General features: G+C 38.8%; 1 protein-coding gene across 2 annotated transcripts in view; it reads right to left on the minus strand.

The window, feature by feature from the left end:
- RNGTT (RNA guanylyltransferase and 5'-phosphatase) overlaps positions 1 to 19,406 on the minus strand; it is a 320,891-nt gene extending 301,485 nt beyond the window's left edge. For both annotated transcript variants that reach the window (XM_055330807.1, XM_055330806.1), the window contains exons 1-4: positions 19,150 to 19,406; positions 11,699 to 11,808; positions 6,249 to 6,352; positions 6,061 to 6,149 (exon numbers count right to left, since the gene is read on the minus strand). In XM_055330807.1, the coding sequence (XP_055186782.1) occupies positions 6,061 to 6,149; positions 6,249 to 6,352; positions 11,699 to 11,808; positions 19,150 to 19,213 (367 nt within the window). In that variant the 5' untranslated portion in view covers positions 19,214 to 19,406. The remainder of the gene's footprint in view (positions 1 to 6,060; positions 6,150 to 6,248; positions 6,353 to 11,698; positions 11,809 to 19,149) is intronic.
- Positions 19,407 to 19,736: the final 330 nt, after the last annotated feature.

Consider the following 19,736-nt stretch of genomic DNA (forward strand, 5'->3'; position numbering starts at 1 on the left):
AAAATCTTTTTTAAAATGAATATTCATGTTTAACTGCAGAAATGTTAATGTGTTTAATTATGGAATGATCTCCAACACCAAGATTATCTCTAAATACTATTTTCTAAATAGGAACCACTAAAATGAACCAAACTCTTCAGAGAAATAACAGATGCTGTCTGGAAAACATCATGTGCCAGAGAACAAGGAAACCATCAGACTAATGGGTAATATCAAAAGAATATAGAAACCAACTGAAGAGGCTCCCATTGCCCTAGGTTGGAGCAGTTTGGACGTTAAGAAAAAATGTTGACAGCAACTGATTTAAATACATCAACTATATAAAAATAATTCCAACAATACAACTGGACAATTTATAAGGGTAACTTATTTTCCTAAACCTAGGAGTGTTAATCTTTCTGAAATCATGACATCTTTTTCTGAATGTTAAAACTTTTTGTCCTCCTTTAATTCTTCAAGTGTATTTTTAGCATCTACCACTGCAATGATTTCTTTCAAGATAACAGTTGTCACTCAAAGGCCATAGTGCTGTGTATCTTCTGGATGTACACCTAAATATAGGTGTATATATGTGCACTTGTTACATACAGTCTTGTGAATGTACCATAATACTGTATAGCATATATTGCATGTTATTGTTCTTCTGTTAAATAATAGTTGCATACTCTATAAACGACCTGCTTTTATCAGCTATCAAATTGTTTTTATTACAAATGAAGCTGTGATGAAATTCCTTTCACATAAATCTTCATGTCCATCTCTACTTCCTTAAAATGAATTCTTAGATGTAGTCTTTGTAAGTCAAAGTATATAAATGCTTTCAAAGATCTTGAAAAATATCACCAAATGTCCCTCCAGAGAAGCAGTACCAAGTAACACCCTAACAATATATGAGTGCACTCAATGTATCCAATCCTTGACATAATTTTTTAAATCCTTACAATTTGATGGGGGAAGGTAACAAGTATATTTTAGTTGTATCTTTTGTTAACAAATGAAAAAAAAATTTTCATGTTTCTTGGCTATTTGTATTTTATTTTATATAAGTTGCATTTTCATTGTTTTCTGTATTTTGCCATTGGGATTATAAAATCTCTTTGCATATATTATTTTTTAAGATTTTATTTACTTATTTGAGAGAGAAAGCATGCAAGCAGGAAAAGGGAGAGGGACAAGCAGACTCCTTGCTGAGCGCTGAGCTGGATCTCACAACCCCAAGATCATAACCTGAGCCTCAGATACCAACCAACTGAGCCACCCAGGTGTCCCTCTTTGTATATTTTTTTTATACATCATATGCTTCAAATATTTTTCCAAACTTGTCAAATAATACTTGTGCTCTGTTTCTGTTATATTTTATAGTTCAGAAATTATTTTTCATTTTCATGAGTTAATATAGAAATCAGGGTAGCAACAACATAGAGCCAGTGGCTCAGTGGTTGAGCGTCTGCCTTTGGCTCAGGGCATAATCCTGGGGCCCTGGGATCGAGTCCTGCATCAGGCTCCCCACAGGGAGCCTCCTTCTCCCTCCATCTATGTCTCTGCTTCTCTGCGTGTCTCTCATGAATAAATACATAAAATCTTAAAAAAAAAAAAACCTATTAGATGCATGACCAAAGGCAAACTACTTAATTTCTCTGAAACTTAATTTTCTTAACTGTAAAATGGGGATAACACCACATACTACATAGTTGTCATGAGGTTTATATTCATTCATTTCTTCATTCATTCACTTATAGTTTCCCATTATGTCTGCCAAGCAAAGAATAAGCACTCTTGATTACAGTAGGTACTATTACAGTAATGGAGAACACATTTTCATTTTTGACAGGAACACTCAAATTTAAGTGTGCATTAAAAAGTCACCAAAGATCCTTGTTTTAAAAAAACAAAAAAACAAAAACTGAATTCCTAGGCTTCAACCCCAGAGTTTTTGATTATGTAGATTCAGGATGAGACCCTAAAACAAATATTTCTAATAAGCATCCTCAGGTGATTCTCATGCAAGCAGTCCAGGGACACTGCTGTGGATTCTGCCTTTGGTGATATATCGAAATATACTACCTTATCCCAGAATTAAATAAATACTGACCTATATTTTCTCCTATGTGTTTATGGGTCCTTTTAAAAATATTTAATCCATCTAAAATACATGTTATTATATAGTGGACTAATTGTTTCACACCATTTATTGAATAATCACACCTTCCCCCTACGATTTGGAAAACATATCCTCTACCACCAGGAAACTACTATAGTGTCCATTACTTTACCCTCTGCTTTACAAACTGGTAAGGACAATCCCCTCATTATTTTTGTTTTCAAATTTTTCTTGCTCATAATATTCCCTCTTTCATTTGCCAAACAATGTTGTTCTGTGCTCAATATATGTTGACTTATGTTGAAGCAGTAAATTTTACAAATAAAAGAAATTAACTTCATAATAATTGTTCCAAAGTCTCATTGGGATTTTGCTTAGAATTACAGTAAAAATTGAAATTAACTTGGAAACAAATATCTCTCTCTTTCTTGAAGTCTTTTAAACATCCAAGTATATTTTCTTCATAAAGACCTCCTACACTTCTTAATAACTTTATTCCTTGGTATCATGTATTTCTGTTACAGAAAAGAGAAGTGGTTTAGAGTATGAACTTAAAACTAAGATTGCTTAGGATATGACCTAAGCTCTAACCATTACTAGTTGTGTGGATGACCTTGAATAAGTCACTTAATCTTCCCAATCTTCAATTTCTCATCATAAAATGGGGGTGACAATAAATTCCATGTAAAAAGACGTTGTAAGAAGAAAATGAGACAATGAATGTAAAACAGTTTACAGAGTGACTAGCACAGAAGAAATGCTCCATAAATGTTAATCAGTATTATGAATAAGATTAGTAAGACCATCCTCTAATTTTATTTTCTATTTACTGTTTATTTGCAAGAAAGTTGATATTTTCTTATCTGTGTTCAAATATATCCCCTGTACTTTCTTACTATTTCTAATAGTTTTTCACTTAATTCTCTTTATAGGGAAAATATTAGCTACTTAAAACTTTAAAAAGAAGAAATTGCGGGGATCCCTGGGTGGCTCAATGGTTTAGCACCTGCCTTCGGCCCAGGACATGATCCTGGAGTCCCAGGATCGGGTCCCGCATCGGGCTCCCTGCATGGAGCCTGCTTCTCCCCTCTGCCTATGTCTCTGCCTCTCTCTCTCTCTTTTTCTTTCTCTGTGTCTCTCATGAATACATTTTTTAAAAATCTTAAAAAAAAGAAGAAGAAATTGCAAAACAAAATATATTGACAACAAAAGTTTTAAAATATTACCTTAAAAATTAAAAGGCAAATCAAATGTAAAAACTTTCCAAAAGTACATATAAGAAGTTAACTTGGGCCACAGTAACTTCTTGCAAGATACATCCACGAAAGCAAAAGAAACAAAAGCAAAAATGAACTATTGGGACTTCATCAAGATAAGAAGCTTTTGCACAGCAAAGGATACAGTCAACAAAACTCAAAGACAACCTACAGAATGGAAGAAGATATTTGCAAATAACATATCAGATAAAGGGCTAGTTTCCAAAATCTATAAAGAACTTATTAAACTCAACAGCAAAGAAACAAACAATCCAATCATGAAATGGGCAAAAGACATGAAGAGAAATCTCACAGAGGAAGACATAGACATGGCCAACATGCACATGAGAAAATGCTCTGCATCACTTGCCATCAGGGAAATGCAGGTCAAGACCACAATAAGATACCACCTACACCAGTGAGAATGGGGAGAATTAACAAGGCAGGAAACAACAAATGTTGGAGAGGATGTGGAGAAAAGGGAACCCTCTTACACTGTTGGTGGGAATGTGAACTGGTGCAGCCACTCTGGAAAACTGTGTGGAGGTTCCTCAAAGAGTTAAAAATAAACCTGCCCTACGACCCAGCAATTGCACTGTTAGGGATTTACCCCAAAGATTCAGATGCAATGAAACGCCGGGACACCTGCACCCCGATGTTTCTAGCAGCCATGTCCACAATAGCCAAACTGTGGGAGGAGCCTCGGTGCCCATCGAAAGATGAATGGATAAAGAAGATGTGGTTTATGTATACAATGGAATATTACTCAGCCATTAGAAACAACAAATACCCACCATTTGCTTCAACGTGGATGGAACTGGAGGGTATTATGCTGAGTGAAGTAAGTCAATCGAAGAAGGACAAACAGTGTATGTTCTCATTCATTTGGGGAATATGAATAATAGTGAAAGGGAATATAAGGGAAGGGAGAAGAAATGTGTGGGAAATATCAGAAAGGGAGACAGAACATAAAGACTTCTAACTCTGGGAAATGAACTGGGGGTGGTGGAGGGGGAGGAGGGCGGGGGGTGGGGGTGAATGGGTGACGGGCACTGAAGGGGACACTTGACGGGATGAGCACTGGGTGTTATTCTGTATGTGGGTAAATTGAACACCAATAAAAATTAATTTATTTAAAAAAAAATAAAATTAAATAAATAAATAAATAAATAAATAAATAAATAAATAAATAAATAAAATACAAGGGGAGACATATAAAAAAAAAAAAAAGAAGTTAACTTGGGGATCCCTGGGTGGCTCAGCGGTTTAGCGCCTGCCTTCGGCCCAGGGCGTGATCCTGGAGTTCCAAGATCGAGTCCCACAACAGGCTCCCCGCATGGAGCCTGCCTCTCCCTCTGCCTGTGTCTCTGCCTCTCTCTCTCTCTCTCTCTCTATGTCTCTCATGAATGAATAAATAAAATATTAAAAAAAAAGAAAAACTTAACTTATGGCATCTATCACGAGAAAAAAATTATTCAATAAGCTACAAAAAAACAAATAGTTGGTTATATAAAAAACATTTAAATTAGATCCTCAATTCAAATCATATGTCAATATAAATATCTGAAAGAACAAAGAAAATCAAAGCTAAAAATCAAACCTTAAATATTCTAGAAGACCATTAGTAGCACTGTTTATAATAGAAAAAAAACTGAAAATAAACCAAATGTCATTTTAAGTAACTGTCCGTTTTAATTTACCTATTTAATACATTTAGTGTTTATTATCTGCCTTCCTCCCACATCCCCTCCCCCTGCTCCCAGTCCATGCTAAAATATAAGCTCCAATAGAGCAGAGACTTTTTTATTTTCTCCACTGATATGTTCCAAGAGCCAGTACCTTGCAAAGAGTAGCAATCAATAAATATCTGCTGAACTAGTTGTCCATCAACAGGAAAATGGATAAACTATATGATATTCATGATAGAATATGATAGAATACTATACAGCAGCCAAAAATGAACCACAGTTACACACATCATCATGAATCACTCTTAGAAATACAATACTGAGTGAAAAAAAGAGTTTCACTCAGGGACACCTGAGTGGCTCAGTGGTTGAGCGTCTGCCTTTGGCTCAGGTCATAATCCCAGGATCCTGGGATCAAGTGCCGCATCAGGCTCCCAAAAGGGAGCCTGCTTCTCCCTCTGCCTTTGCCTCTGCCTCTCTCTCTCTCTCTGTGCCTCTCATGAACAAATAAATAAAAAAAATTTTTTTAATATATTTTCAGGACACCTGGGTGGCTCAGCGGTTTGGCGCCTGCCTTCGGCCGAAGGTGTAATTCTGGAGACACGGGATTGAGTCCCACGTCAGGCTCCCTGCATGGAGCCTGCTTCTCTCTCTGCCTCTCTCTCTGCCTCTCTCTCTGTATCTCTCATGAATAAAATAAAATTTAAAAAAATATTTTTTTCATAGTATACACAGTATAAAATGCAAAATTATAAAAAATAAATATGCAGTGTTTAAGGTAAAGTTTCCCAGTAGTATACCTGAAGAGGGGCAATTAGGGCTTTATCTCAAAAACTGTAAAAATTACAAATGTATTTCATAGTTCACAAGTTAGTCTATTACTCTACTTTAATCACTTTTCTTAGTGATTACTTAAAAAAGAAAAAAAAATTTCTGTATCACCTCACTTGCAAAAAAGAAAACGGAAACCCAATCACAAAATAAAATATTTAAAGAGTGGTAAAGTAAGACATACCTATAAGTTCTGGAGGGTTTCTTTCATTAAACCGCTCACACAGACGAATAAATGTCTCAGTATTCTCAGTTGTAGGGCACTCACCATGTCTAGTAATACGGAAACATTTTTTTTTTTGAAAAAGAAGAAATTGCAAATTTCAGCAAAAGGTTTCAATATTAAATAAAGAATCTTAATACATGACTTACCCTTTACACTGAAGTTTTATGTATTTGATTCCTTCTTTTTCTATGTCATTTCTGTCATAGAACCTTGAAGTATTTGTTAGGTCCACTAACAAGCCCATCTTAACCTTAAAAAAAAAAAAAGGAAAGAAAGAAAAAAGGAAGATTTACTAGTAACTGAATTTGTTCCAAAACAAACTGACGAAATGGCAATACTCCAGTTTATCCATCTATATTGAGAGAGATTTTATGTTCACTCTGCCAATAAACTATTGACAAGAGCATCAGTTACTGAAGTCTTATTCAAGGTACCAGAACTTAAAAGGCACTCAATGAAATAAATTAACCCCCAAACTAATGATGGAACTAGAACAGAAGCAAAACTTACTCCACTTCAACATCATAAAAGTCTACCTAAAAAAGCAAACATGGATGCAGTTTTCTGCATCCACCCGACTTATGATTTATTAGCAAGACAATACAGCAAGAATAGCATCTGTGTGAAATACACCCCATACCCCAGGCACACATCAACTCAGCATTCTAAACAGCTATCACTACATCACAAGCTAGGCAGCTAAATTCTAAAGTGAGTACCATATACGATAAAAAGTATGTACAGTCAAAATTCTTTTGTAAATCCCTCAGTCAATAGAGAATAGTACACATGGCCATAACTATACATCTCATTGAAGACTTAATCCCACCTCTTAGCCAGTTTTTCTTCCTGCACTGGAACTAAAATCATTATTTCTTCTGTTCACCATCAACTGATATAGCTGGCTTGTGATCAGAGGCCAAGTGGTTTAAAAAATCTTTCACAACTAGAATCATCTTCAGACTAGTAAGAGAGTCTCACTAAGATATGTACATCCAAACTGAGCCAAGTTAAAGAACAGTTAATTCATACATCTTCGGGCGTCTGAGTGGCTCAGTTGGTTAAGCAACTGCCTTAAGCTCAGGTCATGATCTCAGGGTCCTGGGATGGAGCCCCTACCTCAGGCTTCCTACTGAGGAAGCCTGCTTCTCCCTCTCTCCTGCCCCTGTTCATGTTCTCTCTCACCATCTCTCTAATAAATAAATTAAAATTTTAAAAAAATTAAGGAGCACCTTAATTAATTAATTTTTAAAAAATTAAGGCTCAGTTAAGCGTCTGCCTTCAGCTCAGGTCACGATCGCAGGGTCCTGGGATAGAGCCCTGCATCAGTGCTCACTGTTCAGCAGGGGAGTCTGCTTGTCCCTCTCCCACTGACCTTCACCCCCCTCGTGCTCTTTCTCTCTCACTCTGCTTTCTCTCAAATAAATTCTTTAAAATAAATAAATAATGGGAGCACACGGGTGTCTCCATGGTTGAGCATCTTGCCTTTGGCTTAGGTCATGATCCCGGGGTCCTGGTTTACAGTCCCACATCAAGCTCCCCGCAGGGAGTCTGCTTCTCCCTCTGCCTATGTCTCTGCCTCTCATGAATCAATAAATGAAATTTTTTAAATTAAATAAATAAAATAAATTTAAAAAATAAAAAATTCATACATCCTCTAACCTATTTTGAAACACATTATTCTCTGGGAAGAATGGCAAGAGAAACAATCTGCACTTTTTTTTTTTAAGATTTTTTATTTATTTATTCATGAGAGACACAGAGAAAGAAACATAGACAGAGGGAGAAGCAGGCTCCTCACAGGGAGCCTGAAGCAGGACTTGATTCCTGGACCAGGATCACGCTCTGAGCCAAAGGCAGATGCTGAGTCACCCAGATGTCCCCAATCTGCACTTTTTAAATTGTTATTTTTCTCTCTTTTATTGTTGCTGATTTTACTGAGTACCTATTATTGGATGTGCCTAAAGGAGATTGGCCTACATAATGTTTTGACTCCATTCTTAGAAAGAAAAATGGCAAAAGTATTTATATTTCACACACAACAAAACTGACAAAACTAACAAAACTTTTTTCCAAAATACTAACTAACTGCCATAATGTGCTCACTGATTTTGCCAGATTCTTTAAGTACAGATGAGAGATCAATCTACCCATTAAGAGAGTTCTTACTTACAGGAAATGTATGTTTTATGGCATTTTCTACAATATGCCACCCCTGGACCTACTTCTTTTCTCAAAGAGCTTCAGCAGTGATCTCAATTCCTTCAGAGGACATATATTGTCAAACACAGAGGTTTAGATCTCATTAATACAGCTTCTCAGTGAGTTAGAATTAGAACTCATGGGCAGTCCTGGTGGCGCAGCAGTCTGACTCCGCCTGCAGCCTGAGGTGTGATCCTGGAGACCCGGGATCAAGTCCCACATCGGGCTCCCTGCATGGAGCCTGCTTCTCCCTCTCCCTGTGTCTCTGCCTCTCTCTCTCTGTGTCTATGAATAAATAAGTAAAATCTTTATAAAAAAAAAAAAAGAATTAGAACTCATGTTGTGTGTATCCAGGTCCAAAATAAGAAATGGATGCAAAGTGGAAATGGGCAAGAAAATATGAATTTTCTAACTACATAGGAAAGTTTAGCCAAGGAAATGAAGAAACTGTACCGTATGACTTTACTGCCTGAAGCCCCATATATGTGTATGTGTGAGATGTGTCTATATAGGTAATATGTTATGTGTGAATCTGTCTGCATACACATATACATATACATTACACATACATATTTATTTTTCATAATAGTCCCAATCCATGAAGTAAGAATAATAATAGTATCTACCTCATGGAGTTGTTATAAGATTCAATAAAGGCCTTATTCTGTGCCAAGCACTATTCTACGTGCTTTATATACACTAATTTTATTTACAGATGAGGAAACTGAAACAGGAAGAGATTATGTAACTTGCCCACAAAGCTGCAAGTGGCAAACTGGAAATCAAAGCCAGAATATGTGGCTTCTAAGCCTAAACTCTTACAATACCAACCAGGAAATATTTAATGCTCTATAAATGTTAACTATGATTTAATTCATATCACTATTGATAATGAAAATAAAAGTTTAGGGGATCCCTGGGTGGCGCAGTGGTTTGGCGCCTGCCTTTGGCCCAGGGCGCGATCCTGGAGACCCGGGATCGAGTCCCACGTCGGGCTCCCGGTGCATGGAGCCTGCTTCTCCCTCTGCCTGTGTCTCTGCCTCTCTCTCTCTGTGACTATCATAAATAAATAAATTAAAAAAAAAAAAGAAAAGAAAAGTTTAAAGTTTACAAAAAATATAAATACGCAAAAAAACTACACCAAGAAAAGGAATAACAAGTTATCAAAATCTAAGTGACAATTTTTCTCCCATGATAGAAGCCCTTGGGTAGGGCAGCCCAAGTGGCTCAGCGGTTTAGCGCCACCTTCAGCCCAGGGCATGATCCTGGAGACCTGGGATCCAGTCCCACATTGGGCTCCCTGCATGGAGCCTGCTTCTCCCTCTGCCGGTGTCTCTACCTCTCTCTCTCTCTCTTTCTCTCTCTGTCTCTCTCATGAATAAATAAATAAAATCTTTAAAAAAAAAAAAAAGAAGAAGCCCTTGGGTAATGGGTATTAATATTAGATTAATGTGGGGATCCCTGGGTGGCTCAGCGGTTTAGCGCCTGCCTTTGGCCCAGGTCGTGATCCTGGAGTCCCGGGATCGAGTCCCACGTCGGGCTCCCGGCATGGAGCCTGCTTCTCCTTCCTCCTGTGTCTCTGCCTCTCTCTCTCTCTCTATGTCTATCATAAATAAATAAATCTTTAAAAAAAATTAGATTAATGTACTAAAATAGAAGAGTACAAACAGTAGTGTTACAAGTTGAATTATGTCCCCTAAAAAGATATGTTCAAGTGATAAATCCTATAACTGTGAATGAGACCTTATCTGGAAATAGGGCTAGAGAGTCTTTACAAATATAATCAAGTTAAGATGAGATCATACTGGATTAGGGTGTCCTTAAAAGACAGAAACTTGGGATCCCTGGGTGGCGCAGCGGTTTGGCGCCTGCCTTTGGCCCAGGGCGCGATCTGGAGACTCCGGATCGAATCCCACGTCATTCCCGGTGCATGGAGTCTGCTTCTCCCTCTGCCTATGTCTCTGCCTATCTCTCTCTCTGTGTGTGTGTGTGTGTGTGACTATCATAAAATAAATAAAAATTTTTAAAAAAATTTAAAAAAAAATTAAAAAAAAAAAGACAGAAACTTAGACACACACAGGGAGATGTCAATAACAAGAGACAACCCACAAAGCTGCAAGCCAAAGAATATCAAGGATCACTGGTATTAACCAGAAGCTAGCTAGCAGAAAAGAATGAATGGAAAAGATTCTCCTTCTAAGCCTCCAGAAGGAACCAACCTTTCCAATACCTTGATTTAGAACTTTCTGCACCCACAACTGTGAGAGAATAAATGTCTGCTGTTTTAAGCCACTCATTTCATAGTAATTTGTTACAGTAGCTTTAGGAAACGAATCAGTATGATATCAGATTAATATAAAAAATTACAAAGTTTCATTTGGGAAAGTAGTTTGGCCCTTTCTTATAAAATTAGCTATGCACACTGCAATCATACTCTTGAACATTTACCCCAGAAAAATGAAAACTGTACATGAATGTTTACATAGCTTTATTTGCAATACCCTGCAACTGGAAATAACTCAAATTGGTTAAATGGTTATTTAAGCATTCAATGAGAGAAGAGTTAAATAAACCCTGATACATCCATATAAGTAAATACTATTCAACAAAAAGAAAAGCTTTTTGTTGAAACATACAACAACTTGGATGGCCCTCAAGGGTATTATGCTTAGTGAAAAAAGCCAATCCCAAAAGGCCACATACTGTTTTGTTTTTTAAAGATTTTTTAAAAATGTATTCATGAGAGATAGAGAGGGGGGGGGGCAAAGACACAGGCAGAGGGAGAAGCAGGCTCCATGTAGGGAGCCTGATGTGGGACTCGATCCTGGGTCTCCAGGATCAGGCCCTGGGCTGGAGGTGGCACTAAACCGCTGAGCCACCCGGGCTGCCTGGCCACATACTGTTTTATTCCATTTATGTAATTTTCAAAATGACAAAATTATAGAGATGGAAAATGGATTAGCAGGTACAAATGTACAGAGATGGGGGTGAGTAGAGTCTGGCCATAAAGGGGTAGCATGTAAGAATTCCTCTGTGGAGATCAAACAGTTCTGTGACTAACACCAAATCTATACATTGGATCAAAATGCAGAGAACTATATACATATACACAAAAATGAACACATATAAAAACTCTAAAAACTAAATAAGGTCTGTAATCAATTCAACAGTACTATACAAATGTCAATTTCCTGCCTTGATGTTATACTACAATTATGTAAGATGTCACCATTGGGAAAAGCTGGGGGGAGGGTTCACAGAATTCTATGTACAATTTTTACCACTTCCTCTTAGTCAATAAATTGTTTCAAAATAATAAGTTTTTTTAAGCCACTTGAAGAATGAGAGAGAAATAAAGTATACTAAATCAATACCAAAAGATTTTGATTCTTACCTTCAGACTCTTTAGATAATTTGAGAGCATACTGGGATGGAATCGATTTTCTTCAGCAACTTGACTATCATATCTTGGTCCTAACATTGTCTTCAGAGGTAAGAATCTTCCTAAACATTAAGACAGGTAACAATTTTCATTAAAGAAAATGTTCCAGGTTGAAACCATAATTAGCAATTCTCAAAATCACTTTCTTTTTTTTTTTTTTAATACTTTTATTCATGCATGAGAGACATAGAGAGAGAGAAAGAGGCAGAGACACAGGCAGAGGGAGAAGCAGGCCCCATGCCGGGAGCCCTATGTGGGACTGGATCCCAGGTCTCCAGGATCAGGCCTGGGCTGAAGGTGACGCTAAACAGCTAAGCCACCGGGGCTGCCCCTCTTCTTTTTTATTTTTTTTTAAAGATTTATTTATTTATTTATGATACACATAGAGAGAGAGGCAGAGACACAGGAGGAGGGAGAAGCAGGCCCCATGCCAGGAGCCTGACGCGGGACTCGATCCCAGGACCCCAGGATCGCGCCCTGGGGCCAAAGGCGGGTGCCAAATTGCTGAGCCATCCAGGGATCCACTCTTCTTTTTTAAAAAAATATTTTTATTTATTTATTCATGAGAGACACAGAGAGAGAGGCAGAGACACAGGCAGAGGCAGAGGGAGAAGCAGGCTCCATGCAGAGAGCCCATGCAGGACTCAGTCCCAGGTCTCCAGGATCACACCCTGGGCCAAAGGCAGATGCTCAACCACTGAGCCACCCAGGCGTACCATAAAATCACTGTCTTAAAACGTTTTAAATGGAACTGTTCACGATGTATTCTCAGTACAAACCACACTTTTAAAAGGTATCACCTTAGAATTTTTAAGGACAACATAAATTCCAAAAATTGACAAATAGAATAGCAAAAGAAAGGGGCGCCTGAGTGGTTCAGTCAGTTGAGCATCCCAGTCTTGGTTTCAGCTCAGGTCATGATCTCAGGGTCATAGGATCCAGCCCCACAAGAGGCTGAGCTCAGTAGGGACTCAGCTTGAGATTTTTTTTTTTTCTCCCTTGAGATTTTTTTCTTCGTTCCACTCCTTCCTCTTCTGTTCCTCCCCCAGCTTGTGTGCAAGCACATGCGTTTAAGTTTGAGGCACAGGTATGAACAAAATAGGTAAAGCAGATTAAGAGGTACAAACTTCCAGTTGCAAAATAAATAAATCACAGGGATGAAAAGTGCAGCATAGAGCAGAGTCAATAATATTTTAATGATATTGTATGGTGACAGATGGTAACTACACTTATTGTGGTAAGCACTACATAATGCAAAGAATTGTCAAATCACTATGTACACCTGAAACTACTATAACATTGTATGTCAACTATACTTCATCAATAAAATTTTTTTAATTTTATATTGGCTAATAGTTTTAAAAAGACTAAGGTTTTAAACTACTACATTAAAAAGTTATTGCCTTAAAGCCTTTAAAAATATAATACTAGAAAACTGATAATGGAGTACATTAAATCAGTCTTTAAAATTTCTAATTATACTTCTTTACTGTAAGGTTGGAACTTTCTCCATCATATAAGCTTTATCCTGCATTCCAAGATAGGGATCATACTGAGAAGCATACTAACCAAAATCACTCTTTTTTTTCTTTAAGATTTTATTTATTTATTCATGAGAGACACAGAGAGAGGCAGAGACATAGGCAGAGGGAGAAGCAGGCTCCCTGCAGGGAGCCCAATGAGGGACTCAATCCCAGGACCCCAGGATCAGGATCTGAGCCAAAGACAGACACTCAACCACTGACCCACCCAGGTGCCCCCAAAATCACTCGTTAAACAACTATCAGTGATCATAATTTCAGCAAGACTAACTGAAAGCCTTTTATTTTTGGCCTTTTGTTTTCCCTGAATCATAGTATAAGCATAGGAGGAGTCACCTTATATAATCAATTTTAAAATCAACTATTTTAACTGATTTATATCTTAAAACTCAATAATATCAGTAAGAATATCTACCTAAAATAACATGAGTGAAATCTTAACATCTATCCAGAGACTTTTTTTTTTAAAGATTTATTTATTTATTTATGATAGACACAGAGAGAGAGAGAGAGAGAGAGAGGCAGAGACACAGGCAGAGGGAGAAGCAGGCTCCATGCCAGGAGCCTGATGCAGGACTCGATCCCGGGACTCCAGGATCATGACCTGGGCCAAAGGCAGGCGCCAAACCGCTGAGCCACCCAGGGATCCCCTATCCAGAGACTTTAACCTAAATTCCATAAAACATAATTTTTTAAATGTTTGTGTTTTATGCAACAAACCACTCAAGATCACCAATAACCTCCACAATGCTAAATCCAATGGTCAGTTCTCAAACAACTGGTCACTTTTAAGTTCAAGATCATTTTTTAATTCAATTTAATTTTTAATTCCTGAATCACTTTTTCACTTGGCTTTCAGGATACTACATACTCTTGGTTTTCCTCCTATCTCTCTGGCCTCTACTTCTCCATCTCCTTTACTAGCTCCTCCTTACCTCCCTGACCCCTCAATGTTTTGTCCCAGGGCTCTGTCCTTGGACTTCCTTTCTATCAACATTCACTTACCTGGTGTCTCATCTGATCTCACAGCTTTAAAAGCCATCAATGTGCTGCTGACTCAAAATGTGTATCTCCAGTCCAAACCTCTCCCTGAACTCTAGGCTCGGATATCAAACTGCTTACCTGACTTCGTCTCTACTTGATGTCTAACAGATGTCTCAGACCTGATCTCCAAACCTGAGCTCTCGCTATGTAAGGCCTAAAAGATGCTCCTCTCATGGTCTTCCCCATCTTAGCATATGTAACACTAGTTTTTTCAGCAGTCTCAGGCCAAACCTTTGGTATTATCCTTGACTCCTCTCTTTTTCTCATACTCCAAGCTCAATCCATCAACAAATCCCTTGGCTCTATCTTCAAAATATATCTAGAATCTGAGCACTTATCACCTCTACCATCAACTCATTTAACTTATTACAACAAATATTTAATGAGTACTTACCACATACCAAGCACTGTTCTAGGTACATGAAACATGTCAGTGAAAAGAAAAAAACAGGTAAAAATCTCTGCCTTCATAGAGTTTACACTCTATTGGGGAAAGATAAACCATAAATAAGAAACAAAATAAGTAAATAATATATGTTAGAAGATTCATCCCACTAGGCCCTCTCTCCTTCTTTGTTGTCTCAGAGGTCCAATCTTTCATCAGCTCCTCCAGTCTTCACTTTCCTTATCCAATGTCAGAGTCCACAGCTGATCATCATAGTCAGTCCCCTCTAAATACCCTTAACTTCCTTGATCCTCCATATCACTCAGCCACATTTACCTGAGAAAAACCAAGACCTCCATAAACTCAACCACCTGCCTTCTTTGGGCCTACACCTATGCAGCTCAGGGCTCCCAGAGAAAACCTCACCATATAGCAGAAGGCTGACACTATAAACTGTGTCTAAATCATCTCCTTAGCCCTAAAGACTAGCACAAATATTTGCTAGGTAAAATGACTCCAAAGTCACCATCTCTATCACAAAACTGTTTCATATTACATTCCTAAAGTTAGTTCCGAGTAAGTTCTTCACACATAGAAAGCACAAGATAATTTTTTGTTGAATGATCTGCCTTTGAGAAACAAGAATTTTGCTTTCCTCAAAGTGTTTACCTGAAATCTATCACTCATAGTTGAAAAAAAGAATTTTTCAGAAATAAAGCTTGGCCCTATTTCAAAGAGCCCTCTCCCACTGGAAGTCTGGTTTAATCAGATGTAATTTCATAGTGGAACAGATTAAATATAATTAGTACCATCTTCCTTCTGATTCAGGAAAATTATGAACATCTAGTACTATTGAAATGTATCCCAATGTTTACAGTGAGAAAATGTAAGCAGCCATAACACATTTTCCTAAATATGCCACATACCAAGGAAATTATACAATAGCATGAATTACTTTTAAAATCAGAAAAAAAAAAGAAAAAGAAATAGGTAGAAAATGGAATGTGAAATATTCCTTATTTTTCACTAAAGCTTTCAAGAATATAGCTAGTATCTCTTGCTCTACCCACTATAAAACATTGCTAACCCTGCATTTCTAAAATACACAATGTGGCATGAACATTTCTAGGATGCAAAGACAGAACTTTAAGAGAAATGTAAAGAATCTTATCAAGAATTGTACGTTGTGTTCGTTTTACTTTCTAATAAGCATTAGAAGCTGAAGCTGTATTGATTACTACTAGTAAAGATCTAGTATGACTGTCAGAAGGCCTGGAGTTCTGTCCAGGGATCACAATTAATCTGATAAGTGAGCTTAGTATCTCACTGGAACACAATAATTAAGAGTCTAATTTTTGGAGGCCAAAATATTCTAATACAATAATAAGGAAAAGCTTTATTCCCAGGCCCTTCATTCCCAGCAAAGGGAGAAAAAAAAGGCACACAAGTCTATTTCTCAGAAAAGCGTAAAGCTGCCTGAAGTTAGCACCTCACCTGCTGCTATCTACCCCAAGTCAGTGCTACATTTGTTCCATTTATCTAACAGTAAATCAGTATTCTGAACTTAGTCACTGCCAGCCTGCAGATTACATTACAATTCTGATTTTTTAACCATTTTTCTAACTCCAAACAAACAAACAAAAAAAAAAAAAAATCACTTCAACAAGAACTTCTTTATGATCTTGTTTTTCTCACAAATCAGTGTAGTGGATAACCCTAATGGAAGAATCCAGGAAGCATGCTCCGAGCCAGAAAGGAACCAGACATCTAAGTTTAGAGGTTCCTTCATAACTCCACAAAGAAAACCACACGTAAAAAAGAAAGGATTCACTATAAAGTTAGGGATGTAAGGAGAAAAAGTCAAAACAGCTAGGGAGTAAGACCTACAAAAAAAAAATTTAAAGAACTGTGATGAATTCATTTGAATAAGTGTGATGATTATCAAGTACAACTCTTTATTACAAGTGAATATGCATATAAAAACAGAGCAGGGGCACTTAGGTGGCTCAGTAGGTTAAGCAGCCAACTCTTGATTTCAGCTCAGGTCATAATCTCAGGGTGGTGAGATCAAGCCCCGCATCAGGCTCCACACTCTGCAGCGAGTCAGAACCTGCTTGAGATTCTGTCCCTCTCCTTCTGCCCCTCCCCCTGCTTGTGTGTGAGTGTGTGTGCGCACACATGGGTGCTCTCTCTCTGAATTAATAAATCTTTTTTAAAAAATGGTTAGAGCATAAGGAAAAACATTTCCTCACCCTAAGATTTGCTTAGGTTATCTTTCAGCATTACCTTTATCCATCATTTATATGGTTCTATCGACTGGAGATTTTATATAAAATGTGAAGAAAAGCTGACAACATAGGCGAATCAGAAAACCTGAATTTAAAAAGGTCTATAGAATCTCCCCTTTCAAAAATTTCAAATAACTAGTCAGACATACTACAGATATGTACCTAACAAGTAATCATAGTTCACTACAAAACCTTTTAATTTTGGTTGCAAAATACCTTCTAGAATAAGCAGCAAGTAAGTTATAGTTAAAGTTTAAATCTTTCACTCTTTAGAAAGACACTGTAAAGCAAATGAAAAGGTGGGCACCTGGGTGGCTCAGTCGGTTAAATGTCTGCCTTCAGCTCAGGTCATGATCCCAGGGTCCTGGGATCCAGTCCCATATCAAGCTCCCTGCTCATTGGGGAGTCCTCTTCTCCCTCTCCCTCTACCCCTCCCCACTGCCCATGCCCGTTTGCTCTCTCTCCCTCAAATAAATAAACACCTTAAAAAAGAAAAGAAAATGAACAGGCACAGGCAAGCTACAGATGGGAGAAAAAAATGTTTAAGCATATATCCAACAAAGAATTTGTATTTACAATACATAAAGAACTCATCAATAAGATAAAAGCCCAATTTAAAAAATTTTAAAAAATCAGTACATGATGTGGACATTTCACAGAAGATATGTGACTTGCCAAGAAGCTCAACATCAAACTACAATATTACTAAATACCTATTACAGTGGGTAAAATTAAAAAGACTGATCATACCAAGTGATGGGGAGGATATGAAGCACATAGAACTCTCATACATTAATGGTGGGAATGTAAAATGTTAGGACTTTGAAAAATAGTTGGCATTTTTTTAAAAGGTTAAACATTCACCTACCATATGATCCATTCATCTCCTAGAGATTTACATAAGAGAAATGAAAGTGTATGTCCATATATACAACTGTACAGGAATGTTCATAGCGAGTTAGTTTGTAACAGTCAAAATCTGGGAACAACCCAAATGACTATTAACAAGTGAATGGATAAACAAAAGCGGTGCCTCCCTAACAATGGACTACTACTCAGCAATAAAAAGAGATGAACATACATACATACAAGAACTCAGATAAGTCTCAAAATAATAATGCTGAGCAAAAGAATAGAGATCTCCCCTTCAAACAAGGGTATATAAACAATTTATTATAAAAGTCATAGAAAATGCAAACTAATCTATAATGACAGGAGGTTGCCTGAGGAGAAAAGGATTACAAGGGGCAGGGGAAACTTTGAGAGGTGATGGCTATGTTCACTATTTTGATTGTGGTATGGTTTCAGGGGCGTTTCATTGGAAGTGTGTCTGTGTACATGGTCAATAATCAAACTGCACTTTAAAGTTTGCTGTTCGTCAAACTCAATAAGGATGCAAAAATTCAAAATAAAAATCATTAAAAAAAAAAAAAAAAAAAACAAAACCTCCAGGGATCCCAAGGTGGCTCAGCGGTTTAGCGCCTGCTTTCGGCCCAGGGTGTGATCCTGGAGTCCCGAGATCGAGTCCCACTTCGGATTCCCTGCATGGATCCTGTTTCTCCCTCTGCTGTGTGCGTGCGTCTCTCTCTCTCTCTCTCTCTCTCTCTCTCTCTCTCTCTGATTCTCATGAATAAACAAAATCTTTAAAAAAAAAATACTTCCCCTTGGGCTCAGAGATAGAAGTCTCCTTTAAAAAATAAATAAAAATAGAAAACAAACTCCAGTCTCAGTGTCGATCCATTTCACCACTGGGAAACTTTCCTCTCCTCTTGAGCCCTCCATCTCAAGACTGACATTTGTCCCTTCCCCTTCCGAGAGCCCTGGAAGATTCACAAACTTCTGACTAAGCCTCAACGTAATGCCCACAGTGTTCTTGGGTCCTCAGCTTATGCCACACAAACCTGCTGCCTGCTCTCCCGTTCGCGATACTGAGCGGTCCTGGACAGCGACACGTGCCCCCACCCAACGACCCACCCCCTCCAGTCATTTTCCCAAACACTCAACCCCGAAGCTTCATCGGACCGAGCTCACCTCGGTCCTGAAATACCACTAACAAGCACAGAACCCTTCAGAGGCCTCCCCCCGCCCCCCGGGCCCGCCGGTATGCAGGGACTCGAACACCCCACACGCCTCCGTCCGGGTTACCTGCCACCGGCTGGCCGCGCCGCGGACAGTTCAGCCACCGCGGGGGGATCTTGTTATGAGCCATGTCTCGGGGCCGCGCAAAGCCGCCGCCTCCACCAACGCTCGCCGCGCCAACGTCGCCGCCGCCGCGCGGTCGGCTCCGCACGGGGGCTCCGAGGCTTCCGAATCCCAGCAGGGGTCGGGATCCCAGCAGCTCCTACCCGGGAAACGTCAGAGGCGGCGCGCCACTTTCATTCAGGCTCAACTCCGCCGCTCCGAGCGAGCCCACAATGCACTGCTACTTCCGCCCCCCAGAGGCCCCGCCCCCTTCTTTCCGAGGTCAGAGGGGAAGACGGAAAAGCCCGTTAGAGGGATGGGAAGGAGTTAAAGCCCCGGCGAGTGGGCGGGGCCCGTCACCCGTAGCCCCGCCCCCCGCCGAGCACGCCGCGCGCTCTTAGGACAGCTTTGCGCAAGCGCAGATGGTCCTGCGCGGGTTCCCGCTGAAGGACACGTATCTTCTCTTCGCCCCTGGACCGCTAATGGTCGTCTCGGGAGACGTAGAGAAGCCAAGACTCTTTCCACGCGCAGAGTGATCCGCAGCCTCCACA

This window comes from Nyctereutes procyonoides, unplaced genomic scaffold (assembly GCF_905146905.1).
Source record: "Nyctereutes procyonoides isolate TBG_1078 unplaced genomic scaffold, NYPRO_anot_genome, whole genome shotgun sequence".
In the NCBI taxonomy this organism is placed as follows: Eukaryota; Metazoa; Chordata; class Mammalia; order Carnivora; family Canidae; genus Nyctereutes; species Nyctereutes procyonoides.